At 40.2% G+C, this 27,938-nt stretch overlaps 1 protein-coding gene across 1 annotated transcript in view; it reads left to right on the top strand.

The window, feature by feature from the left end:
* The window catches only part of PDE8B (phosphodiesterase 8B), a 42,122-nt gene that overhangs the window by 11,696 nt on the left and 2,488 nt on the right, over nucleotides 1-27,938 (top strand). The window contains 24 exon segments of the mRNA XM_033163608.1: nucleotides 1,394-1,453; nucleotides 4,895-5,085; nucleotides 6,861-6,920; nucleotides 7,896-7,938; nucleotides 13,231-13,319; nucleotides 15,725-15,803; nucleotides 16,074-16,214; nucleotides 16,610-16,698; nucleotides 18,044-18,104; nucleotides 18,505-18,556; nucleotides 18,988-19,065; nucleotides 19,497-19,573; nucleotides 21,646-21,696; nucleotides 21,698-21,811; nucleotides 22,393-22,438; nucleotides 23,592-23,730; nucleotides 24,685-24,721; nucleotides 24,723-24,818; nucleotides 24,820-24,885; nucleotides 25,244-25,249; nucleotides 25,660-25,732; nucleotides 25,735-25,870; nucleotides 26,653-26,782; nucleotides 27,663-27,830. Of these exon segments, the coding sequence (XP_033019499.1) occupies nucleotides 1,394-1,453; nucleotides 4,895-5,085; nucleotides 6,861-6,920; nucleotides 7,896-7,938; nucleotides 13,231-13,319; nucleotides 15,725-15,803; nucleotides 16,074-16,214; nucleotides 16,610-16,698; nucleotides 18,044-18,104; nucleotides 18,505-18,556; nucleotides 18,988-19,065; nucleotides 19,497-19,573; nucleotides 21,646-21,696; nucleotides 21,698-21,811; nucleotides 22,393-22,438; nucleotides 23,592-23,730; nucleotides 24,685-24,721; nucleotides 24,723-24,818; nucleotides 24,820-24,885; nucleotides 25,244-25,249; nucleotides 25,660-25,732; nucleotides 25,735-25,870; nucleotides 26,653-26,782; nucleotides 27,663-27,830 (2,082 nt within the window).

Genomic DNA, 27,938 nt, shown 5'->3' with positions numbered 1-27,938 from the left:
GGTTAGCGGAGTTCGTAACCCGAAAAATGTAACCGAAGTGGCCGTAACCCGAGGTATGACTGTATTAAGTATTCTTACTAGATTTGCTTGAGAGCTGTTTCGGGAAGGATATTATTATGCTAAGACTATGAAGCACTTTACTTCCCCCTTTGGAAACTGAAGTAGTGAGCATCTCTGTCTCTGAGCAAAAGCTGGAGGAGTTTGACTCTCACATATACCCACATTCATAACTTTCACAACATCTTTAATATTAATTTCCATTCACTGAAGGTGAATGGAACCATCATTTTCACAGCCATCGTTCACTACATAGGCCAACCTGAACCACATTGCAGTAGTGGCTCAGGTATGCATAATAAAATAATAAACTACCAGTATATAGACACAGGTGCGTCCACCGAAAGCTACAAGATAAATTCATTTTCCAAAGGAGATCCTATGAAGGTAAGAAATTGCTGTTTGCTTATTTGCCCTATGTCCAGAGCAGAAATAAAACCAGAGAATACAATCGTATTTGCTGCTTCTGCTGCTGTTTTCAACCTGCCAATGATATGTTGTTGATTACTTCCCCCCATTTGTATTGTGTTTTCTTTGCACCTGAAATGAATTACCTTTGCATTTAATGAATTGTGTGGATAATGTACTTAATTACATAATTATGTAAAATTCCACCACAGTGGACAGTGAGAGAAATAGTGTAGTTTTTATTGGACACCATACTACATCGGAAGAGAAACAGTGGTGTATGGAAGAACATGGGTTGGAACCGAAATACAGTACATCCCAGCTTGGAATTAATATATATTATGCACAAACTCAATCTTACGCATTTTTCTTAGGAAATAAGTCTCACGGATGTCAATTGGACTTACTCCTTACTTACAGGACAATGCTAGTCTGCCATGTGGCTATGTCACTCATATTTAAATATTAATTCATTCTAAAGGCATTTAGGGTCCTAATGAAACTACTGTAGATTGGAAATTTAGGCTTTTCAAAAGGCTCAGCTTGCTAGGGCATTGAAAGTTAGTCATTTGTTGGGATCATATGCCTTTGTAGCCTAGTTCGGACTGACATTGGGGACTAGTTTACAGTCCTTTGCTGTGAACCTTGATCTTGAATTCCGCTACCACCACTGTAATAAGCATTAGAGTCTGGACATGGATGCTGTGGGATAAATGTGCAGAATCCCAAGGGTCATTCTGGTACCTGCCACATACATACCCTGGTCACCAGGCCACGTCGTGAACCAAGCCTCGGGTAAAACTTCTCATTGTTCATGTTTGTTTTGTATTAATTATATTCTCTTTTTATTTTTGTGTAATATATTCAGATAAATGCTATTAACATGGTCTGACACTGGCACAGAAATCTTAAACACTGTTTCATTTAGCAGGCTTCAGCAACCGAGACAGAAATTGGGCCCATGAGGCTGACACAAGATCCTATTCAGGTAGGACATTTTTTTCATTTTAGTAACAACTATTAAGTTCAGTATTAAGGTTCAGCTAACTGCTACAATCCTTCAGCTCAGGAAAATACACAAGTTAAACCATACACATTCTGTATATGTAAAAAAGATCTATACATTTTAAACCTTTATTATTAGGATGACTGTGGAGCTAATAGATTGTTTGGAAAACCAGTACAAAGATTCAATAAATTGTGTGATATTCAATTTCTGAACCAGCTTGCCTTACTTGAAAATTATAAATAAAAAGTAATATCTGATGGTATCATTTTCTGGGAATATTGAGTGGTATCCATGAGGTTCTGCTAGTGCAATGATGCCTCTATGCCCTCCTCAAAATCTGCTCTGCATGGATGGATATTATCCCCAGAACAGACTTATGCAGCGCGCAAGAAGAGGGACGCGGGTGGCGCTGTGGGTTAAACCACAGAGCCTACGGCTTGTTGATCAGAAGGTCAGCGGTTTGAATCCCCGCAACGGGGTGAGCTCCCATTGCTCAGTCCCTGCTCCTGCCCACCTAGCAGTTCGAAAGCACGTCAAGTGCAAGTAGATAAATAGGTACCACTCCAGCGGGAAGGTAAATGGCATTTCCGTGTGCTGCTCTGGTTCGCCAGAAGTGGCTTAATCATGCTGGCCACATGACCCGGAGCTGTATACCGGGCTCCCTCGGCCAGTAACGTGAGATGAGTGCCGCAACCCCAGAGTCAGACACGACTGGACCTAATGGTCAGGGGTCCCTTTACCTTTTTTAAGGAGAGGAGAAGAAGTTCTGTGCACAGATTTTGTGGAAACTGAACTACTTTAGTGGATACCACCTCCGGCATTAGCATTAAAACAACTGCAAATTTGTACTTTCCGTCCTCAGTTCTTAGTCTCCAGCATCATCCCAGTCAGGCTCTCTCTCAAAAGTGGAAGTTGTACTTCGGGCTGTCAGGACAAGTACCAAAGACTGACCTATCAAGCAACTTTTTCATTATAGGCCATAATATTCTGCAGCAACAAATTTCACTGGGTAATTGCCTATGGTATAGAAAAGTACTTAAAACCTCTGCTTTCAATTTTAATGCTAGTGCTGAAGCTTTTTATTATAGAAAGGAATTACTTTTTACTTGCTTCCCATTTCCAAGCAGAGCTGCCAGATTTCTGTTTTAATTAATCTTCCTGAGAGCCAATCCACATAGTCAGGGCAGGGAGGGGAAGAGTCTGACTGGGACAATTCAGTTTCAGAATGCAGGTGGCAAGTGGCATGTTTGGATATCTCCCCGACCTCCCCCTCCCTGTGAGAAGGTAGCATGGAAGGGTGGGGGGAGAAGGCTAGAGCAGGTTTTGGCACTGAAGCCTGAGCATTTGGTACCGAATTGACCCCATGGTTCTAATGCTTTCTAGAGGAATTCCTTAGTTCCACAGATTCAAGAGCTATTTACTAGGTGTGACTGGTCTGTACAGAAAGAACCAGTTAAGCAAAGTTTAAAAAAAATAGAACTTTTCTGCCTAGTTAAGTTTCACGTGCCACACTGTCTTGTCTTAGAACTTTTTGAAGTACATTAATAGTCTACAGCCACAAGCACTCAGCTTTCTTAACAGATTAGTCATATGCTGACGTTTGTGGTGGTGCAACAGTAGTATTAATCATCATATCACTTATTGTTGGGAAGTCAGCCCTTCAGATAGCTTTAGATAACACAAAATCAAGGTCACCTTGCCAACCTGCACATTAAATGCATTGACTTTCACATGGTGACGCCATGGCAAAACACAGTCGTCAGAAACCACAGACAGAAACCAGCTAAGAAGAACAAATCTTTCCTTCCTTAACATATACACAGGATGTCCCAAGGATACTAACAGGACAGTCTATTCATATGAAATAAACTGAACTTGAAACTTTGTACATTTTATGCTAAAAGAGTTCTAGCTGGGTACTTTGAACAGTTCTTCTCAATTTTTGATAAACAACGAATCTTTTCTTTCTTGTATTATATTTATTCTAAAGCAAAAGTGCTGCACGACCCACTACATCTGCCACTGCTGGAGCATCAGTGCCAGCACTGGCACTGGTTTCAGGCGCAGATCTTGTGGATTTCAAGTGAGATCTTATGCAATTTTGGTGAGATGTTGTCTAAAATTAGTGCCAGTGGGGCTCCCACCACCTGAGATGACGGTCTAACCCCACCTGTACCAGCCCTGGCGATTGCTGTGATTTAATAATTTGTGTATTTCAAAACAGAGCAGTTCAATTTCTATGTTGCTGGCTATATAAATTTGAAAACGACTAATAAATGTCACAAACATGACAACATATTTCCTTTTTAAAGCGCTCTCGTGAAAAATCATGAATTATTTACAGTGTTGCTTTCTCACTCAGCACATCAGAAAGCAGTTCTCATCTTGTCACTGCCTTGGGATTGGCAGATCTACCACAGAGACACTACAAAAATGTACAGATATTTGAGCGCACATAATTCTTTAAAGATGCATGAGTGACAACCCATGGAAGCAGAAATCCACAAAAAATATCTAGAATATGGCCATTTGGGCACTGTATGTACAGTTCTGAATGGGAGATATGGTAACATAATATTGAATATTACCTGCTAGAATGATGAGGATATTATTAAAAGTACCGTAGAATGGGAGAGGTTAGGGTGAAGCCCAGGTCCTCCCCACCATATACTTTATTAGCCCCTGACTCATTCACTTTGTCTCTGAGTAGTGTTTGTCAATTCTGAATTGAATGAAACTGTAGGTACCATGGATGAATATATTGCCCAACCAATTTCTGAGTTGAACACTGAAGGTGTTAAATACTTCGTAAAGAAAGCCATTCCATACAATCAAAGGCCTTGGCTGCATTCCAGAATAGTAACTCTTTGGAAAACTTAAAAATGTTTGCATGGTCTATAATATGAGCAGCAGTCTTAGCATTACTAACCATGCTTCTCAGTTTGCTTTAAAAAAATATTCCACATTATATTAAGTCCTTTTGCTAATATTGAAGGCAGGATTTATAATCATGCTCAGTATTAATACAAGACAAGATGATATGTTTCCATACCTAGTTGTGAATTAATTAGACTTGTATTGTGGGTCTGATTTCTTACACTTTCATTACTAATAGGCCAGTTGGTCAGCTATGTGAGTCTCTTTCCAAATTTAGGAAATAGCGCTTCTGATTTCAGTTACTATTCTCATCATTTAACAGTGTTTTATATTGGCTTTTATGGCAAGCACATCCATAAATTCCATCATTCAAACGTATGTTTTTAAATGCTGCCAACTTTTGGAAAGTGAGCGGGAGCAGTGTTGCAGTAATTTTAAAAACAAATAGTGTAATTTTAACCACAAACATTATTAGGTTTAAAGCCACAGTACAGGAAGGTGTTTTAAGTGTGACGACAGTAGATTGCCTTCTATATTTTCTAGGTGTTGCTGATCTTTGCGAAAGAAGACAAACAGAGTGATGGATTTTGGTGGGCTTGTGACAGAGCTGGATATAGATGTAACATAGCTCGGACGCCTGAGTCAGCGCTTGAATGCTTTCTTGATAAACACCATGAAATAATTGTCATAGATCATAGAAACTCCAGATACTTTGATGCAGAAGCCATCTGTAGGTAATTAATTGCCCTTGTTTTTCATATGAAACTTGGAGTTAACTGTTCCACAATAGTACTATGGTCACTTTATTTAGTGTTGCCATACATCCAGAATTTCCTGGACATAGCTGGGATTCGGCCATCAGAAACAGTGTCCAGGTGGAAATCGCTGAAATGTCTGCAAAAATCCAGATGTATGGCAACCCATGTTGGCAGTGTCATTTTTTGTGATTTTCCTTAAAAATAGTACAAAAACTTCTTCTGAGACTTTGCAAAAAAAGAAGAAGAAGAGAAGAAGAAGAAGAAGAAGAAAAAGAAGAAGAAGCAGCTCAAACTTTGGGCAATACTAAAAGAAACACTCAACAACTTTTGTGTCTGGATTTTCACCTTTTGAAATATGGGAACTCTACTTTATTTCTAAGGCAAATCAGTGTCTGGACTGTGCCACTTCAGACTGCATAGTAGGGGAGATCACAGAGCATAGTTAAAACTATTTGCTACCACAAGATGTGGTGATAGCCACCAATTTGGACTGTTTCTGGAGGAGAAGACTGTCAATGGCTTTTAGCTGAGACAGCAATGTGTTTCCTCCAGAATCAAAGGCAGTATGTGTCTGAATAGCAGTTACTGAAGATCACACGTGTGCTATGGAGGACTTAGGCAGATTATGGGCTTATATAAACATTTGGTTGACAACTATGCATGCTAGACTAGAAAGGCTTTGAAAATGCACTATAAAGGACTAGATAAACACATATGTGCTTTTGTTCTTATGATTATTCTATGATTCCATAGAAGAACTGAACAGAAAGTTGTGTGTGTGTGTGTGTGTGTATATATATATATATATATATAGAGAGAGAGAGAGAGAGAGAGAGAGAGAGAGATTTTTGTATGGAGGAGCATTCAGTCAGGTGAAACCCTACCTGCAGTCTGATGTGACATACATTGAGGTTTACCACCTCAACATCAAACTAGACCCTCAACACCAGGAATAAATGGCATAAATGTGGGGTTGAATATTGCAAGATAGTTCTCTGCAAATCAAGCCAAAAGCAGTATTTTGTTTTCACTTCTGAAAATAAAAAGGTTGTAGGCAACTAAACTCAGAGCTGACTTAGTAACCTTGTACTTGAGCTAATTTAGGGTTGTGTGGGTGTTGCAGAGCCCTAGTTGCATGCTGGAACAATCAAATGACCTTCTCCTCTAAAAGTCCATCCATAGAATCATAGAACTTTAGAGTTGGAAGGGACCCTGATAATCATTTAGTCCAACCCCCTGCAATTCAGTAATATGGAGCTGTCGCATTTGGGAATTGAACCTGCATCCTTGGTGTTATCAACACCATGCTCTAACCAACTAAGCTATCTTACCCAAGTCTGAGAAATATGTAAAGATCAGGTATATGTTGAAAGATGAATGAAACTGAGTTTCTTTCTTTATCTCAGCTTCTAAAAGTTGCAGATTTTATACACACACAGAGAGAGAGAGAGAGAGAGGAGAGGAGAGAGAGAGAGAGAGAGAGAAACCACATGTAGCCACAGCTTTTTTAGTTGTTTCCTCTGAAAATGTTCTTGCTGCTGAAGAAACAAAACACTGTTTTGCTTATAAAATAGCTTATCTCTTCAGTAATATTAACTGCTTCAGAGGAAACAAATTAAACTTTGGTTTTGTGTGCAATTTGCCTGCATAAGTTAGAATCCACTCATAGGTTGAAATATGGTGTTTGGTGTATTGATTTTTGTTGTTAAAGATGGTTTCAATGATTATGACATTGACTTTCCTAATTTCAGGTCAATCCGCGCTACAAAGCCCGCTGAACATACTGTAATACTAGCTGTTGTTCCACAAATGTAAGTATTTTTTGGCAAGAATGTTTTCCAAACGACACTTATTTAATGGGTAAGTTTAACTAATGAACAAAATATCTTAGCAGTGATTGTACTTCACATCCATAAATATGCTAATGGTAAGTGTTTTAATTGACTCTTTACTCAGTGAAGGACAATACAAAGTCTCTCATTAAAATCTTAGATCAAACTATTTACTCTGACAAGAATGTCTATTCACTTCAGAATGTGCTTTGGCACATTTTTGATAATTCATACATTTCCCAAAACTCCTGCACTTAAGATATGGTGCTGTTGCCATTGAAAAGGGACTCCCACCTCCGCCGCTGCCACCATAAAATTTATACACTGCTTGATTGTACAAAAACCTCAAAGGGGGGTTACAAAAAAATAATAAATTATAAATAATACATACAGAAAGTCACCAGCTGCCTCCATGGGAATTCCTATCACAAATCTGCAAGAGCAGAATATGGTGTTTTGAGGTTCCTTCAGGATTTAATACTCGCAGGAGTTTTGTACTCAGGCCAAAATGCAATTAAAGCACATTGTGACCGATAGCACACCAAAGCTATTTGCCTTGTGGGGGTATGATGATGAGTTTAGCTACTTAGCCAACATGCATTGTGCAATTTAGATTTCTGACACGTACCAAGCTCGTGTTGGCACCACATAACAAATAAGGAAAGGCAATATCTGCAAAACTGATATTAAGAGGAAAACTGAATGTTCTAGAGTATATATATTTTGTGCTTTATGACTTCTATATGTATGAATAATTTTATTGCACTAATTCCCAAAGGGGTAACTATGGTAATCTGTGTTGCAGCAAAAACAACAGGCACTTTAAAGATTAAGAAATTGATTGTGGCATAAGCTTACACAAACATAAATACACATACTTGAGGGAATTATCAGAATTTTTCAGATCTCTTGGCTGACAACATATTCTACAATTCTGTAGGTCTGGTAACCAAGAAGAACATCTGTCCTACCCCTTCTCCATGCAGGTTTTAACAGGGTATGTAGAAGTTATTTTCACTTTCTTTAAGTGATAACTAATTTTTCAGTCTCGTTATTTTTTCAATGATTTGATGCAGATGTTGTCAGACACCTGTTCATCAGCCACCCTGAGTGATGGTGCGTACGCATCAGAATGATGAGGTAGAAATTTGCATAAAAATTGAAAATACATATTTTGTTGCATGATAGCTTTGAGAGCCCCTGACCTTTACATTTTAACTAAAAATGACTGAAAAGTAAGCAGAGACATTAAGGTAAAGCTGTTTTAAAAAATTAAATCAGGGTTCTCTAAGGGTATCTTAGTAAGTACCTGTAACTGCCTGGTCCTCTGTGGTTAGCAGTGAGCAGAAGAGTACTGGAAAGCTGGCTGCTGCTTTCTTTGCCTTTAAGATCATTATGTAAACACAAAATGAGTCTGGGTGTAAGGTCAGACTCCACAAGCAGCCACCTGAATTTCTCAATAATATGGATTTCCTCTTATTTATTTATTTATTTATTATTATTTATTTATTTATATACATTACATATTCAAATGATGTAGGTAAGACATATAACTTTGAATATTACTGTAAATAAAACACGTCATGTATTCTTCGCCTTTAACATTGCAGTTGTATATCCACGTTTAACCAACTATTGTTACACCTTTCCCTTTCCCCTGTACCCTTGTGCTCCCCTCCCCGCCATGCATGGCTTCTTTAATTCTATTTACTAATAGTAAAGGTAAAGGTAATGGTACCCCTGACTGTTAGGTCCAGTCGCGGACGACTCTGGGGTTATGGCACTCATCTCGCTTTACTGGCCAAGGGAGCCGGCATTTGTCCACAGACAGCTTCCGGGTCATGTGGCCAGCATGACTAAACCGCTTCTGGCGAGCCAGAGCAGTGCACGGAAATGCCGTTTACCTGCCTGCCGGAGTGGTACCTATTTATCTACTTGCACTTTGAGGTGCTTTCGAACTGCTAGGTGGGCAGGAGCAGGGACCGAGCAACGGGAGTTCACCCCGTCGCAGGGATTCGAAACGCCGACATTCCGATCGGCAAGCCTTAGGCTCAGTGGTTTAGACCACAGCACTACCCGTGTCCCATTTACTAATAGTACTATTGTGTTTATACTTAATATATAACTTATTCAAAATTCCATCTTCAGCATCATAATTCTTATCTTTGTGACCTCAGTCTAAGCATAGAGTTGTGTGTTTCTTTGGTGCAGCCACAACAAAAGATTGAGAAGTTCTACTTTTAAACTAATCAGACTTCTATGTTATTTCTGAATTCTGGTTAGTTCAAGCTATTGTCATTTCAGAGAAGCCAGGATCAGGAATGACTTAGGGTGCTGATTTGTTCAGAGCCAGCAGTGTGTAGGGCATCCCCTCTTCTGTTGGTTTGTTTTTTTGCCACCTCCTTTTTTCTTCCTCCCCACTTTGACATCCACATGAAATTAAGCCAAGTGTCACATAAATGACTTGACTCCTGCTTTTAAGTTAACCAGGGTTATCCAAGTTCACACATAATGAGGACCCTGGTTAGTTTAAAAGCAGATATAGATACTTCCTATGTCCTCATGACCACGTCAAAGGAGTGTGTGTGTGTGTGTGTGTGTGTGAAGACCTGAGTCTTGCATATGATGCTAAACCCAAAATTCAGCATTTGTTTCTGAATTATTTCAATGGATATGAGCTTAATGCTCTGATGATGCAATTTAGCATTGAGTCACAAAAATGGCATGCTCATTTGCAGGCTAAATTGATCTGCATTATAGCTGGCCACCTCACGAATCTGGTGACATTAGCATGCATTCAGATGGAAAATGATCAAACATCACCAACCCACATTTGTAAGCTGTGTCATGGTGCTGTAAATGCAGCTTGGTTTTAAGCTGGGCTCATTCTGAACCCGCCACTGGTCCATCAGCTCCCTTATGGACAGATCAGTTTGGTCCTGTGAATCAGCACAAATGACCCAGTCTAATAATCTCTCAGTGCGAATTCTATTGTCTTTCTTATCTTTCTCTCTCTCATGTATTTGCAGCAATAGTTACAACAAACTTGTTCAGACAGGATCCCATTGAATATCTCCATGCCATCATTAGGTTGTGTATTATAGCTCGTTCTTGTTGCCCTTGTTCTCAAGTGACAGAAAAAGGATTAACATACCAAAGAATAGGCTTTAAAATAATACTGAGTGGGTGGACAGACACTTTCTATGCTTCACTGGTTGCCTTCCTTCACAGGAAAAACAGCCAGAGGCTGAGCCTCTGATTCAAAGCACAGTCACCTGGAAGCAATTTCATTAGTATTGATGAGGCCAAGGGAGCAATCCTAACTCCCAGCGGGGGAGCAGTGGGGTTGAAAGGAGCAGCAGAGCCACCACCACATCCAAAGCTACACAACTTACACCAGTGAACAATTTTTTGTTGAGCCAACTCCAAGCTGGCACAGCAAAGAGGCCAGCTCTTATCCCTCTCTGGCAGCTATAATGGTTTAGGATCCAGTAGATCCATTTTCAGGCCCTTCATAGTCCACACCAGGGTCAGTGAACTCTGCATCATCACCAGCAGAGTTGGGCAGAAGGAAATCTCTGCTATATCCTAACTCCCTCCAGCAGCATGGATCAGGGGTTAGGATTGCTGTAGCCATTTCAGAGGTTTGTGTGTGCAATAAGAGTAAATGTATTATTATTCATAGTGGCCTGCTTTTTTCATTAGGACTTCAAAGTAACTGATCAAAGAATAAGGAAAATGCAAACAAACATTATAGGGAACTACAGCATATTAGATGCTGCCATTTGTTCTTCAATTCCCCCCCCCTCCCAACTCTGCCATTCCTCATCTCAGTAGAAAACTGTTTGTCGGCATTATACTTTTGCTACTAGTTGCATTTGCCAGATCTGCTTTATCATATACCGTATGTAGCCTAAACTATGTGAGAAGGACTTACTCTGTACCAGGAACAGCCAATGTGAAGCTTTCCAGATGTTCTGGGACTCCAATTCCCATCAGCCCCAGCCAGCATCAACAATTGTCAGGGATTGTAGAATTTGTAGTACAACATCTGGAAGGCAACACATTGGCTACCTCTGCTCTGTAGCATTCTGTGCTATTAAAATGAAATTATTTTTATCTGACAGCCGACTTCTCAAAGGTCCATTTCATCTCTAGTCCTTCTATTCAGGGATTTACTTACATCAGTGTTTTTCAACCTTTTTTGGGCAAAGGCACACTTGTTTCATGAAAAAAATCACGAGGCACACCACCATTAGAAAATGTTAAAAAAATTAACTCTGTGCCTATATTGACTATATATAAAGTAATTCTCTTGAATAGGAATCAAATAAACAAATTTTTCCCACGGCACACCAGGCAACATCTCGCGGCACACTAGTGTGCCACGGAACGGTGGTTGAAAAACACTGACTTACATCCATTCTGTTCTCCTGTCTGTTAGTACCTCTTTAATTTACAAGCACATATGCACAACATTTTAGGGGTTCAATATGCATAATATGTAGTGCATGCAGTCTCTGCAGTATGCAGAAGCTTTGCCCAGGCTGGTTCCCCCTCATCCACCAGCCCACATTGCTCACAAAAGCAAAATTAGGATTAGGGCAGGCTCTGCTTGCACAATTCATTTTTCCCCTTTTGCCCCCGAAAGCTTTCCCAAAGCATAAGGGGCCACCTAAACAATGTGTCTGTCTTGTGGAGGCTATAGTAGGAGAGGGGAATTGCCTAAACTTGGTAAGTGGAACCCTGTTGGATTCAACCCAATAAAAACATAAATAAAAACTTAATTCAGAACATGGAAAACATTAAGATAAGCATCCAGAAGCAAAAACCAAACTGTTCCCTTTCACACTGCAATTTACAAGGCACAAACCAATGGTGTTTATAAGGTGTGCCCCTTCTTTTCCTTCCTAGGGAGAAAGTAAAATATAAACTATGGGCATTTGCACACATGAGGTTTAAATTGCCTTTTAGAAATTATTTATGTTGTCATCTGATTCATGTGAAAGAGAAGGCCAAAGAGATGCAATTGTAACATGGATGTTATTTGGCTAGGGCAGATTTTGTATTGATAAAAACAAACTGAAGCAAAGCCTGCTTTAAGACTCATTAATGAATCCCCTACTGGGTCAACGCTTGTAATTTTAGAAAAGTGGGGACAGGATATTAGGGGTCATGTTTTCCTTATGCAAGAAAACATAGCACCACACACCAATAACCAATACATTAAAATTTGTGAAAGTGATTTTGAGCCTACAATGGTGACGGTAACATTGCTACTTTTTCAGTGGCGAGGGGAAGTGGTATATTCTTACCACTATAATTCTTTCAGCAAAGAGCCTTTGAAGTTTCTTCAAAGGTTTGTTTGCTGGCCATAGAAACGTTTGTTCATTTATAGGGCAAGTAACATCAGAAAGTATCATCTGCTGAGATAGCCATCAAAGTCTCCATGTGCTCTTAAAAAAGATTCCCCTCCCCCCCGATCTTCAGTTAACAACCAGTCTTCCAATGCAATACAGCTACCAGTTTCACTGCCAAAAATCTATAATTGCCAGTGGGAACAGAAATGAGACACCAGGCAACTGCAAATGTTGTGGCTCCTGTATGGCGCAAATTATTTTTCTCCTCCTGTTTTTTCTCAGCATTGCCAGTGACCTTTCAAGCACCTTAACCTTGAGCAGTTACTGTCACTCAGTACCTGCGTTACTGGGGATAGGGTAAAATGTTAGAGCCCCCCCCCTTCCATCTTTTAAATAGCACCTCTTACGACTTCATGATTTTTATGATTTCGTGACTGAATGCTTCATCATGCTGAACAATTTTAGCGTGAATACACATTCTCTTTTGTGGGGTAGGATTAATGCTTTCAGCACTAAATGGCCATACCTCTTTTCTCTAGTTTTGTGATTGCCTCCTTCAGGCATGGAAAAAAAATCCATTCTCCATATCACAATGCAATAAACTTGCAAAAAGCTCGTACGGGGCTGGGAAAAGAGACTCATGGAGACATTATTTATGCCCACTGCTGTGGACAGAACATAGGAGGATGCAGACATTAAAAAGTGTAATACTACCAGTACAAAAGAATAGCATTTTCACTTTTGGCTCATTCTGTGTGGAACTGATGGGAGTCGCAGTTCAGCAACCCGGAAAGCACCATTTTGGGTACCCTGGAATAAACAATAGCAGGCTAGATGGACCAGTGGTCTGACAGCTTCATGTGTTTCCTGTGTTGATCATAAATATATGGTATCTTAATTGCATCTAAGGCTTTTTTTCTATCCCCTAGAGATTTTTGGAGAATAGTAGCATCACTGCTTGTTACAATGAACTGATTCAAATAGAACATAGCGAGGTGCGATCACAGTTCAAACTACGGTACGTAAAAATATGTGCGGAAACTGTTCATGTCCTTGACAGAAAGTGTTCCTCTCCAGTCTCATAATCCCGTTATGTGGTGGGGTTATTATGATGTTGCACATTTGATCTGTGGTAAGTGTATTGACGTTCAGGCCCAGTGCTTTTTTTCCTTAAAAAATGTTTAGGGGTACTCTTATTCCATCTGAGATTCAGGAAACACCGTGACAGGAAATGAGGCCGCCATCAGGGGTCGCAACGGAACTGACGATTCACCATGCTGGAGAAGAAACTAAAAATTTTAACATTTTTTTTCTTCTCCCATTGGATTCACAAAATGTTTAGGGGTATGTGTACCCCTGCATCTCCCCCAGAAAAAAAGCACTTTCAGGCCCACACACACAGTAGCTTTTCAGGGACTCAAAGCTAGAACTGTAGAACTATCATTGTCCTCCTGCACATACCGTATTTTTCCATGTATAAGATGCCCCCATGTATAAGACTACCCTTGTTTTTTTGAACCCAAGAATTAAAAACAAAACCCTAAAATAGAAGTGAAAATCTGGATGTTCTGCGGTGGCAAGTTTATCTTCTTTTGGGCAGCTGCTGCTGCTGCGGGGAAGTGAGGGGAAGGAGGCTCCCAAGCAGGATACCAAGGAAGAGCCGGGGGAAGGCAGCGCTCACTCTACGCGGGCTATGCCATCGAGCAAACTGAGCTGAGGAAGGTAGTGAGCAGGCTGGGGGCAAGGTGGGAGTTTGAGAGGGGAAGAGGGGGGGGAAGGAAAGAAGAGCAAGGAAAGGTAGCTGAGGCAGCTCTCAGCAGCGGAGGTGGCAGCTGCTCTTGCTCCCGTGGTCGAGCCAGCAGGGGCTTCAGGAGGCGAGGGGGAGGAGAAAGGAGGGACGGCAGCAGGAGGGTCCGCCTCAGCCCGCCCAAGCCAAAATCCCAGACATATGCTTAAATATTTTTAAAATGCCCCTGGATGCCCCTGTTCCATGTACAAGACGACCCCCAATTTTTTACTTTTCTTTTTTAAAAAGCAAATAACCTCATCTTATACACCTACACGGAAAAATATGGTAGTTCCAGGATTTGGGAAGCGCAGACCAAATAATTAACCACCCATCAGGAGTAAGTGCTGTTTAGAGCTTGCACAGGGACTCAGCTTCTAGTCACTTGTCTCAGTCAGACTCCTTATTTCTTAAATTCCAAGTATTCACCTCCTGCTTTCTTCCATTGGGCTGTAGTTTTTCCTAATCAGAATACATTCACCTAAGAAGAGCATTTTGTATATAGTTGGTATCACTATAAGAAGCAAACATTTCTTTCATTTTTCTCCTTCGGTCCCCCCCCCCCCAATCTTCTGTTCATCCACATGGCTTCAGGGAACTTATACCCACCCACTATCTGAGTTTAAGGTGTTGGCCAGATGGAACAATTCCCACTCTTATCCCTCTGCATTTTGTCCTGGGGGGTGGGTCTGCCACTCCCCACCCCAAAGTCAATTCTGGAGGGGGAGCACACAGTGGGAAGAGAGGAGGGAAAGTCCTGTTGCCTAAGCAGAAGAACTTGTGCAGGGCTTCCACTAACATGATTCATTATGTCAATCCCACCCAAAGTGTATACAAATGTGTGCTCTCTTTTGCAAGTGGAGCTGAGGGTCCAATCTACATACAGTATAGGCAGTGACCATTTTAGGCACGTCCAATATGTGTGTGATTGCATGTGCGCATATTGTGCCGAACCTGGAAGTGACCCAAAAATCTCACAAAAACGGGTGGGGCAGAGTGTTTACAAGCTTCTCCAATGGTGTTTCAAATGTATGTGATTTCAGAACATAACCCCTGCATAAATGAGGAAAGTGTACTGGGTCCAGAAAATTCTGCTGGCCCCTCTGCCCCAAAATGTACCACCAGTATTTGGCATCCACAAGTCAAGGGCCTACCCAATAAATCAAAATAAATTTGATCCCCATGTGATACTAGACATTCTCTCAGCAAGCATACATTCCACATTGTAATGGGAATGAGGGAGTCATGGGGGTGACTTACAGAGGAGGATTGCTTATTCCCTCCTTCACTTGAAAATCTTCCCCTCTTCACATTTCCCCTCACTTAAGCTTACTTCATTGCTCTGGCTAAAGGGAGCATTTACAGAGAGAGAATAAAAGGCAGGAGAAATGCAGGCAACCAGTATTTTCTTTGCAATATCTACACTGTGAATACATTACATATCACCTAACATTCCTCTCCATAGATGTATTGTAGAAAAACACATTGAAAATCCTGGTAGAAATGAAAACATACAAATGCAATACATCTTGCAATGTTTTTAAAATCATTTTTTTGTGTTCAGTTCATGCACTGATGTAATTCTGGCCTGTTACACTTGCAGATATTAATGGTGTATAATAACTTGTTAATTGCAGGGCTTGCAATTCAGTGTTCACAGCACTGGAACACTGTCATGAAGCCATAGAAATAACTAGCGAAGATAATGTAATTCAGGTATGGAAAAGGCACATTTTTCTTCCTCTTCAGAAACCTGTGTATTGATACATCAGTCAATTGAATACCATTGGCTTCTGTGGTCGTATGTAGAAGTTTGTGCTATATCCCTCCTTTCCTTCTTAAATATCTGTTGGGGGAGGGGGTTCTACAATGGAAACGTATCTAACAGTATTCGTACTGGGGACTGAATATATAGCATAGGCATGCTGAATGCATCTTTAAGTTCACACTTTCCTTGGTTGCTCACATGGTTTCCTTGTTTTACAGTATGTCAATCCAGCCTTTGAACGGATGATGGGCTATCAAAAGGGAGAGCTAATAGGAAAGGAACTCACTGAGCTTCCAAAAAGTGACAAAAACCGTGTGGACCTACTGGACACAATCAACACTTGTATAAAAAAAGGAAAGGTAGGTGACTAGCTAAATTCTACCTCCTGCCTCCTTAAACTGAACAGACCTTTGAGATCATTTTCTTCTGTTGGTAAATTACAAATCTAGGGCACCTTAACTTTATTGGATAACATGTGCAATTGAGTAACCCTGTAACAAAAATGTAAGAGGGAAAGAATTGTGTGTGCACATGCATAAAATCTGCTTTTGTGCAGAGTTTATTGCCATATGGAGATTCTGGGATGATGGATTCTCTGCTTATAGCTTGCTGTCAGTGCATCCATGATTTTCTCACGTAAAAGGTGTCTGAGAGTGTGGTGTCACAAAATGCTACCAGCTTAGAAATGTTTATTTTAAGAAAGGGGCTTGTGATCTGAGCTTCCTAGAATGTTGTTTTCACTCACCTTATTTAGGAGTGGCAAGGAGTTTATTATGCACGTAGGAAATCAGGAGACAGTATCCAACAGCATGTAAAGATAACGCCTGTAACCGGCCAAGGAGGGTAAGTTTGTTAATTAAAAGTGCACTCTGTTGTAATGGTTTTCTCTGTTATACATACATAATAAATACATGGAATCAGGTTATGTATGACTGTGAATATATACACATATATGCATATTTATATTTCTAAAAATATAATTCCATATAATAGTGCCATGTTTCTTGGCACAGGTCTGGGCTTTAAAGCTCTGTGTCTGAGTGTGTATTTCTTCTCTCAGTGCTTTCCCTAGGAAAACCCACGTTTCACTGCCAAATCAGAGTAAACGGCAATTAGGTTTTCTGCGGATTGGACCCAGTTTTATGTCTTTGATTCCCCTGAATCTCTGTTGTATATATTGGGTTTTTTGTTTGCTTGTTTTAGGATGTGTTTTTTAACAATATTAAAATAATAACAACTGTACACTGCTTGTTTAATGCTTTCAGATAAAATAAATAAAATAAATATTGTCCCTGTCTCCCTCCCACCAGCTGCTAATCCTCAACTGTACTTCACCTGTGACTCTCACCAAATGCTTGTGCCATTGCCCAGGCACAAGCCTTGTATTACCTGGATTACCTGAGAGTCAAACTACATGTAATGTGGAAATTCCACGACTGGAACACCCATTTTCTTTTTCTGTTACGAAAAGCAGCCTTGGGGTTGGGGCAAATACCGGTAGTTGAAATAGGGGCAAATAGTTGAATTCCCCCATGCACCTCTGATTCAAACTACTCTCCATACATTTTCATATAAAAAGCTGTGAGGAGTTTCAGACTGCAATCTTGTGCACCTTTACTAAAGAGTAAGTTCCCCTGAATTTAGGAGAACTACTCACATAGGATTCCACTGCTAGTCATGGAATTCCTATGTTGCACATAGTTAGACTCATAGTTGTCCTTAAATAAGGTCTCATCTCTCAGTCTCATTCTTTAAAATGTGAACATAATTGACCTATTCTGTAGGGTGAGATCAATAAACAAGTGACAATAATAATTATAGGATTTTTTAAATTTTGAAAACAAAATTATTGAAAACAAAGTAATTTTATGCAATCTGTATAATTATAAGTCAACAGCATTGTATGACTGAATATTGTCCTGATACTTATCATTCCAAAACATCACAGATTAAAAAAAATCACTCTAAAAAATGTTTCCGTTATTCATCATTTGCTCTTCTGCAATATGTTAATTTAGACACTAGATTTTCTCAAACCTTTCTGACAGTGATGGAGTAGTTAATTAACAGGTTTCTTTTAATTAATCAGATCTGAATTGTTGAGTAAATGGTAACAATTTAATTACCAGTTGTGCCAAAATCATTTATTTAGTAACAGTGCTTTTGTTGTTTTTGTTAATATCGGTAGGAAAATCCGTCATTTTGTATCTATCAAGAAGCTATGTTGCACCAATGACAGCAACAAACAGGTACTGTGTTTTCTTTGTAGTATACAACCTCATTGCTTGATATCATCCCATAGTAATAACTGTTTTTCTTCACACAGCCAGTACATTATGTAATATTTAAATATGAGTGCCAAAACATACTATCTGGAAGATTTTACCAGGTAGCATGCAAGTTTATTTGACCAAGCAAAATTACTGGGCCAGATTTTGGGGAGAGATTATGCAGTCTTTCAAGTTACACATAATACATCATGTAGCAGAATTTGGTCCTAGGGGAAGCTAAATTGTTTACAGGTGCAAATTGAGTTGTCAGAAGAAAAGGAAGCACAAACTTGCAAACCACAGGGTTGTCTGTGCAGCTAAGGTTTAGCTAAATCAGAAGTTTATGTGTCTATTTCTTTTTTTTTTTTCACAACACCAGACCTACAAGACCCATCGTGATGAAAAGTGTGCAGGAGACCAGTTTCAGTCAGGTTAGAGAATAATCTTTCTTCAAATGGCATCACTTTATAACCATCTAAATTCTCTCAGCGGTGTGTATGTATATATATTTAAGTACAGTACCATCAAGGATCTAGCAGAACTGGTACTTTTTCCCCTGAGGGCTTTCCTAAAATTATGCCTACAGATTATGCCTTCTGCCATGTTGGATGGTAGATGCAAAGAGATGCCTATCTCTCAACAGATTTGCAGGTAGAGAATGTTCTGTATTGAAATGTGCTTTACATGATGGTCCAAGGGCAAAAATATTGAGAAACATTTTGGCTAGCTTAACAATCTGCTCTGATCAAGAAAATAATTTTTCTTAAATATCTTTATCCATAAATGAGAAATTAGTTAAAACAAATGTGTGTGTGAAAAAAATTCTGGCCACTTTTAAAATACCTTCCTGTAATATTTCTAGACTCTCATTCCTTCAGATGCAAGAACAGGAGAAAAGAATCTATTGATGTCAAATCAATAACTTCTCGAAGCAGTGATGGTAAGGACACCAATGTGTGGAGAATATTTCTAGCAGTTCAGGATCCTGGATTAGATTGCTGCTGCTACTGCCACTGTTCATTTTTGAAGATTTGAGAGAGAGGCTCTTGATTTGTCTTCAAGGTTTTTGTTAAAAGTAGCTCCCTATTGCCTGGGCTATTGAGCAACAATAATAGAAAGCAGGAAAATTTAGAACAGTGGAAAGTATTTGAGGGCAGAGGTGTCTCCATCTCTTACTGGCAAATAATTTATTACTCTCTAAGAACATATGATGGGACCGTAGCTTCTTTATTTATTTTATTACATTTATATCCTGCCTTCTTTCATCGTGGAACTCAAGATAGACACACATCTATAATAATGCAATGTATGAGGATGTAGATTTTTACTTTTGTTTGTTTTAAATGCCAAAATGTTTCTGTTTAATGGCAGCCCCAAGTTTACAGAATCGTCGGTATTCATCAATGGCAAGAATCCACTCCATGACGATAGAAGCCCCAATCACAAAGGTAAGATTCAACAACTTTCTGATAAAATTTCACACGCATCAACAATCCGGAAGGATACATCAAGGCTTGTCAAGGCATTCAGATATCTTATGATGTGCTCAGCCAACACAGTATGTTTCACATCACCCCAATGACCTGGTTTGCATGTGTGAGCATAACAGTGTGCATGTACTCTCAGTTAAAATCATAACTGCTTCACTCCCCCGCCAGTTATCCAGATATTAAGCTACCTGGAATTATGTCATGGTTTGGCCTGGCATTATATTGCTGTAGGCAAACTATGAGTTTTAGCCACTATTTGTTCTTCGCTTACTACTCATGGTTTGTCTTGGATACACAAACAATGAGCATGAGTTCGGACATAACACTACACGCATACTGGACCAATAACTATGTAGTTCCTACTATAGCAGAAATAAAATGTGCGGCAACTTAAAGCCAAGCTAATTTTAAGATGTTGCTTATCAAACACATGAATGGAGACCGTGCTATTTATTCATTCAGATGCCTCCAATAACTTATTGTAAACATGTCCTTGTAAACTCACAAGAAATGGACCAAGGATTTTTTTCCTCAAATAGTAACTAATACTTTATCTTTATGAACTATTATTACATAATAGAACTGCCCAACCTGAATCAGTAATCAACTAAGTGTGCACTCCTGTATATGTTCACTTAGATGCAAGTACAATTGCGTTCAGTAGGGTTTACTCCCAGGAAAGTAGGAATAGGATTACAGGCATGAACTTTAATTACTTACTCATTGATGCCAATTTTAATCACGTAGGCAAGTGGTGTTCACCAGTGGTGCCAATGGTGCACCCTCCGGTGGCCCTTGAAAAGATAATAATAATGTTTTAATTTATTACTTATACACTGCCCATCGGTGCTGGGGCCTCCCACAGCCACTCTGGGCAGCTTCCATCAAAATATTAAAACACAAAACACAAAACACATCCCTTCAGATGTCTTCTAAAAGTCAACTAGTTGTTTTATCGTTTGACATCTGATGGAGGGCATTCCACAGGCGGGTGCCACTACCAAGAAGGCCCTCATACCTGGTTCCCTGTTACCTGACCAACACTTTGAATTGTCAGCACCAACACTTTGAATTGTGCTCGGATACATACTGGGAGCCAATGTAGGTCTTTCACGGACAGGTGTATATGGTCTCGGTGGCCACTCCCAGTCACCTGTCTAGCTGCCGCACTCATGGATTAACTGTAGTTTCTGGGTCACCTTCAAAGGTAGCCCCATGTAGAGCTATATTGCAGTAGTCCAAGCGGCCAGGGGTGCCGCGGTGCAACACTGGCCTCTCTCCCTCTTTTCTTCCCTTCCGTCCTCTGATGCCCTCTCATGTCTCTGCCTTCCAAAGGCTTGCATAGCTGTCTATTGCAGCAGCCCAGGATATAAGCTCCACAGGCAAATGGTGCCTCTGGCAGACACATCTCTTTGGGGTGGGGTGGGGTGGGGTGGGGGGACACTCCCTGGAGGACTCACCAAGGAGAGGGAGAGGAGAAGAAGCTGAGGGAACACTCCCAAGGGAAGGTGTTCATAAAAGGGTGAGAAGCTGGCCAGCTCTGCAGGCAAGGAGTGACATACTGGGCTCCTGAGCCCCATAGGGGTGCCGTAGAAAGAATGTAGTTGGTTAAGGGAGCTGTGGACTCAAAAAGGTTGAAAACCTCTGATGTAGGCAATCAGTTGTTAATGGTACATTTGTTACTGTTTAGTGTTCTATTTTGCACTCATTGTAACAGGGCTTGAAAATATAAAATACAGACTTCCCTATAACAGTAAGTGATAGCTTTTGCTTATAAATTTTAAATTATCATAGTACCCGGGTACTTTCAATATTCTCAAAGAGACACCTATATTGAATTTTTAGCAATACACAGCTGTACATTAATCTAAATGAGTAAATTAATTAGTTAATCATTTAATATGACGATTAATCAACTGTTTTATTCATCTGATGTTCTTTTACATCCTAATTCCTTAATGGTTTCATGTAGACTAAAAATGAGCAATAGCTCTGTTATATGTTTTTCCTTTCTGTTTGTAACCCGGTAGGTCATTAATATAATCAATTCCGCTCAAGAAAACAGCCCTGTAACTGTAGCAGGAGGCCTTGGATCGGGTTTTGGAAATCTTACGGACAACAGAACTTTACTCTCCTCAGTTAGGTACCAAAGATGAGGATCCTCACACTAGTGATCTTGTTGGAGGTCTGATGACTGTGAGTAAGAAGACACATATCAAGCAACCAATTTCACTCACTGTTGTGGGGTGTTTCAGCTGAGCTGATGTTCTAAGCAAAATTCCAGTGGTTTCTCAATTGCCTCATTACATTGATAGTACTACAACCATAACATTCCATCAGCCTTCTGTTGCTGGTGCTTGTTTGTGGGAAAACACTGTTAAGATTTATGTAAGCAGCATATGGAACGCACAGTAGGAGGAATATATTGAACTTTGCCCTGGTTCACCAAAGCGGATCTCTGTGGATACAGAAAAATTGCCTCTGTAAACTGCTCCAAAATAAGCAGCCATGAAGGAGGATAGCATGCAGCTTTAATGTCAGATTGAATTCTCAGTGGTATTTATTTAAGCAAGCATTCACATATTCATTGTATGTGCTTTTCTAATATTTGGAGCATAACTTATATTGCTTAGTGCATAAACTTAATGATACCCTAATCCTAATCTTCCTAACCTTTTGTGGCTTGATCACAATGTCTTTTAAGAGTGCACCCTTCTCCTTTTTTTCCTTGGTGTGTGGAATCCGGCAGTGTGCAAATATTTTTTGTTTTATTTCAGGATGGCTTGAGAAGGCTGTCAGGAAATGAGTACGTATTTTCCAAAAGTAAGTTCCCATGTCCAACTCTCTTTAACGCATGCCTGTTTTATTTGTTGCTATTGTTGCAAAGCAATTAAGTCTTGCTGAAAACCACTGGTGCAGAGAATCCTTCAAACACACAATAAAGGTCCAGTTCTTACACAGCAGTTAAGACGATCATTTACCCTTCCTTGCCACCAGAACTCATTATTGACAGTAAAGGCAGTGATAACATGCTTTTTGCTGTAATATGGAAATGACCTTAACTGGTTTGTCTGTAATCACACACAAGACCATTTCAGACCTTATATTTACATAGAACAGTCTTCAGTTTAGTTTTAGTTTGTTGGTAAATGAATTCTCAGGGAGTAACCTTGATTCAGTAAGGAATATCTATGTAAGGAAGATGTAGAGGCTTATCTTGGTAGGTATATCCAGCTGTGTCATATGTACAACTTGACCCCGTTGAACTGGCTCATTGCATATTCTTGATGGGCTTATACATCCCCATTCAGGATCACCAGTTGTTACATGTGATTTGTTGCCTGCAACTAGAGGTATATCAGGACCAGAGAAGACAGCGGTGGAAACACAAGATGGGTGATAGCAGTGTGTTAAACACAGAATTGCCCCAGTCACATAGAAAGAGGGTGCCTGGGCACAAAAACTGCAGGGAGATAAACTACAGGTGAGGGGAGTGCCTTACCACCTTGCATGCCACCTTTGCATACGCACCTCCACACTCCACATCAGGGCAGTTCCATTTACACACACATGAGACTGTAGCCTCTGGATTGGATCCTGATATAGGTATGCTTAGATTAGACCCATTGAAATCAATGAATCACAACTAACACGTCCCACTGATTTCAATTACTAAGGCTGGATTCATCCTGTCGTGTCTACCTTGGTCCAAATACTTAATTTCTACTAAGGATTCTTCAGTGTGGTATAGTGGTTAGAGTGGTGGGACTAGGACATGGGAGACCAGGGTTCAAATCCCCACTTGTGCATGAAACTCATTGGTGACTGTGGGCCAATCGCTGCCCCTATGCCTAATTTATAGGGTTGTTATGTGGATTAACTGAGGAGGAAGAGGAGAACCATGTGCCCCACCTTGAGCTCCTTAGAGGAAAAGGCAGAATGTAATTGCAATAAATAAATTTTATCATTTGGACAGATACCACAAACCAGAGCCATGGTCACCTCTCTGTGCCAATTACTATCAATGACGTTCCACCCTGTATTGCACGCTTACTGGATAATGAAGAGAGCTGGGACTTCAACATTTTTGAACTGGAAGCTGTTACAAATAAAAGGCAAGCCTTCTCCTCTGCATGTATTAGATAGAGGTATAGAAGTGGAAGGTGAAGGCTGTTGCTAAACAAGCTGTGGCACAAATTAAACTTGTGTCATCTACGACTTGTTTAGTTGTATCTGCCTGTCTCTGGCAGCAACAGATGTTGATACAGGAAGCCAGGAATAACTTGTGCTTCCTGGTGGAAGTGTGGAGTGGGGCATGATTCCCAAAGCTGCCAGAATAATACCCTTTTTATTTATGTTACATTTTGTTATGGTTAGTTTAGCAAGAGCAGGACAGATCTATATGCAGCTCCATCCTTTCTGTCTTGGGACTCCCTTCAAGAGCTACTACATGGTGCCACCAATCTATCTTTCTTCCTTTCTTTTCTCTCTCTCTCTCTCTCTCTCCCTTTCTTCACTTCCCATTGAAATTAAGCTTAAGACATGCAACTGCATGTTAAATCTATTATGCCCCCTATGACCGCTTGCCTCTTCAGGCCAGAATACATTAAATATAGTTTGCGGTGTTAACCTTTTCCCCTCATGCTGTCAGCCCTCCTAAAATGCCTCTCAGCTGCTGTTTGGCACAGTAAAGAAACAGCAGCTGAGAGAGGGAGCTCTTAATTAGAACTACAGCACTGGAAGATTAGTGTTAACCCTTCATGCCTTTGCGCCATGGTCCTGAACCTAATGCCCCCATGTGGCTGCTGTTTTTAAAAAAAGGACTGCACAATGCCAAGCTGGCATTTCACGTCATGTAATTGGCTCTTCCTTCCTTTATATAAGTCTCCCCACTGTCAAAATGCTGATTGTCAACTTCACATGGCAAGCAAGCACACACAGGGATAGTGGTGAAATGTATCCAGTAAATGGAAGCTGTTGCCTAACCAAAGTCTGCAAGAGCAAGAAGACTGATGACGAGTTCCTTTCTTGCCTTGTTTTACCATCTCCCTTTCCAAATTATGTTCCAGGCCGCTGGTTTACCTGGGTCTGAAAACTTTTGCCCGCTTTTGGTGTCTGTGAATTTTTTAAACTGTCCGAAGCCACACTGCGAGCCTGGTTCCAGGTGATAGAAGCCAACTACCACTCCTCCAATTCCTATCATAAACTCCACTCATGCAGCCGATGTCTTGCACGCCACAGCTTTCTTTCTGGGGAAAGAGAGAGTTAAGGTACAATTTCTGCTGAGATTTCCTATACTCATGTTCAACAAGTTATGACCGGTGTTTCCATGGTATTTATTTGAAGTCCCTCACTGAGTTGCTTACTATCTGAGAGCACAGTTATACAATCGTTTTTATACGGGAAAAACGTCACTATGTGGTGGCATCTCCCCAATCATTTTTCTGTGGTTATTAATATTATAAACCAGCAGTGGGGGAACCTCTGGCCATGAGCCTAATTAGACACACTGGGCTTCCCATTTTGGCCAAGCCATGCCCACATGCCCTACACTTGATGTCATATATGTAGGTGTGGGGCATGTAATAAGGGGGCTGGAGCAAAAGGGAGTCTGCAGCTGATCATCAGGGAACTGTGCATGGGGCACACAAAGCACTGACAATCAACTAATGGGTCAGTGCTTACATAGCTTTATTCATAACGCTATACAAAACAGATTACTTGACATTGTTGTGATGTCAGGTGATTTGACAGGCAGACCAGATCCAAACCCCTAGCTCTGTTGTAAATGGATCTTCAGGAGATGAAAATGAGGCTGCAATCTATGTAGTCATGAAAACTAATGCTGCATTCCCCATAGTTATGGGTGGATTACACTGGATGGGTAAATTTCCCATTGGGAAAATTACAAGAAAATTCCTGCCTCTAGATTCTACAAACTCACCCAGACTTGCATATCAGTGACTCTACTGGTGATTAGTTACATTTTTTATTTTTATAAATACTGTATAGGTGAACAGGACTAATTCTTTCTTCTAGGCAAGCCTGATCATTTAGATGAAGTAGCTGCATTAATAGCTGCAACAGTTCATGATGTGGACCACCCAGGACGGACCAATTCTTCCTGTGCAATGCAAGCAGTGAGCTCGCTGTACTCTACAATGACACAGCTGTGCTGGAAAGCCATCACACAGCTCTGGCGTTCCAGCTCACCGTAAAAGACAACAAGTGCAACATTTTCAAAAGCCTCAATAGGTTAGCTTCCTCACAGTTCTCTTTGTTTTGAATACATGAAGATACGTTTTCTTGTGGTTGTGTGCGAGATCTGCCTCCCCCCACAAAAAAAAAATTCTGTTCATAGATGGATTGTCTGAAATTTTGTTGTCACCAATCGCCTATATGAGATTGCTAGCATTCATCAGCATATGTCCAAAACTTGGGTTTTTCTTTCTTTTTCCACACAGTAACAACATTTATTGCTATGGTCAGCATTCTCATGGGAATGTTGCCTTTCTCCAATTCTGCACATTTATTGTACCATACATATAGTTTTTTTTTTTAAAAAAAAAAACACAACCCAAGCACCTCTATCCTCCAATATGTGTGCAGTAGTGTACATTTATATTCCAAGTTGAAGTGTTAGGAAAATGTATTTTTTCTCCAGAAATTTGGGGTATTTGCTATTTTTTAGGGGAAATAGTAGGGCCTGTACTTTGGGATTACATAGATGGATACTTACTCACTTTGTATGAATATGTGAAAGTTATTACAAGGGATGTATTCATAATGTGATTCTGTGGCTGGAATGTTAAATGTGAATTTGCAGGCCTGTTATCATACCTGGGAAATAGTGAATGGCTGCAGATGGTGAGTCACACTACTACTTAGCCAATATTCCTCTTTGATAACTTTCTTTAGAGCAATTTTAGCCCACTCCTGCTCTGTCTCCTTTAATAATCCTTTCTCTTAAACTTTCCTGCTTCCTGTGGGGATCCAAATGTTCTGAGTTCTTAAACACTCCTTTTCCCTTTCCCCAGAAATCATTATCGAACACTTCGTCAGGCAATTATCGACATGGTTTTGGCAACAGAAATGACAAAGCATTTTGAGCATGTGAACAAGTTTGTGAACAGCATCACCAAGCCCATGTCCTCGGAAGAAGCACAGGTATTTTAAGTAGATGTATATTATGTGCATTTCTGTGGCACTTTCTTTTCATATTATCAGAATTCATACATCCACAACCAGGATCTGTTTTTATGCTATTAGGTGCAAACAGTGTCCAGGTGCTCAATCTCATAATATATTGGGCAATGTGCATTGTTTCTCTTCCGCTGATGGAAGGCACCTCTCAGCAAAATAGGGAAGAGGCAATTTTGGGTGGTTCTTCCTCCCCATCCTCTCTCTTATGCCCTCTTAATATGTGTTCTGGAGTTCTGCGGGTGGGGCAGACAGAGGTTGAGTGATGTGTGCTGGGGGGGCATATGAATCACGAAAATTTCCCCCCTTCTCCTGTTCATTTGACAGAAGTCATCCATCAGTAGAGGGGAAGTAAAAGGAATATTGCCTATAATTTAATGCTAATGAATAAAATAGCCAACATGGCTCCTACGGGCCTTTCAATGCCTAAATATCTTTTTGAAAATCCACACTGTACAAGAGACTGTGCACAAGAGAAATTTATAATGGCAGTTATTTTGTGTTGTGTATCACACCCCCGTGACTATTTTGTGAATGACACCCATGACACTCAAAATTCCAGAGCCCAAAGTATGACTTTGCATCATACCAAATTTTTATTTATACTAATTGGATTGCACGAATCAAATGTCACATAATGCCTCGCATTGTCATACAATAAATCCACATCTGTACGATACAATAAAAGGGACATATAACACAGTAGGCTCTCTCGTACTGCTTCCTAAAACTACCAGGTTTGTTACTTATATTAAGGTGTAGTTTAAAAGCATTATGATAAGAGTTTTCATAGCAGTTGTGAGCAGTTACACTAACCCCCACTTTTAACTATGTATCTGCATTTCAGAATGAGGGTAGTGACTGTGAATGTACAACCAATCTCAAGAACATTCCAGATAACCAGACACTGATTAAGCGCATGATGATCAAATGTGCAGATGTTGCAAATCCATGTCGCCCTCTAGAACTGTGTATTGAATGGGCTGGGAGGATTTCAGAAGAATATTTTGCACAGGTATGGTGTTATAATTTTTAAAACTGAATACTAACATAGCTTTTAGCATGAGAAAAATAATTTTTACTTCTAAATGCTTCTTGTTTTCAGATTGACTAGAAAGCAACA

Source organism: Lacerta agilis, chromosome 11, assembly GCF_009819535.1.
Source record: "Lacerta agilis isolate rLacAgi1 chromosome 11, rLacAgi1.pri, whole genome shotgun sequence".
Classification (NCBI taxonomy): domain Eukaryota; kingdom Metazoa; phylum Chordata; class Lepidosauria; order Squamata; family Lacertidae; genus Lacerta; species Lacerta agilis.
The sequence above is the reverse complement of the archived record's forward strand: the minus strand, read 5'-3'. Positions and strand labels throughout refer to the sequence as shown.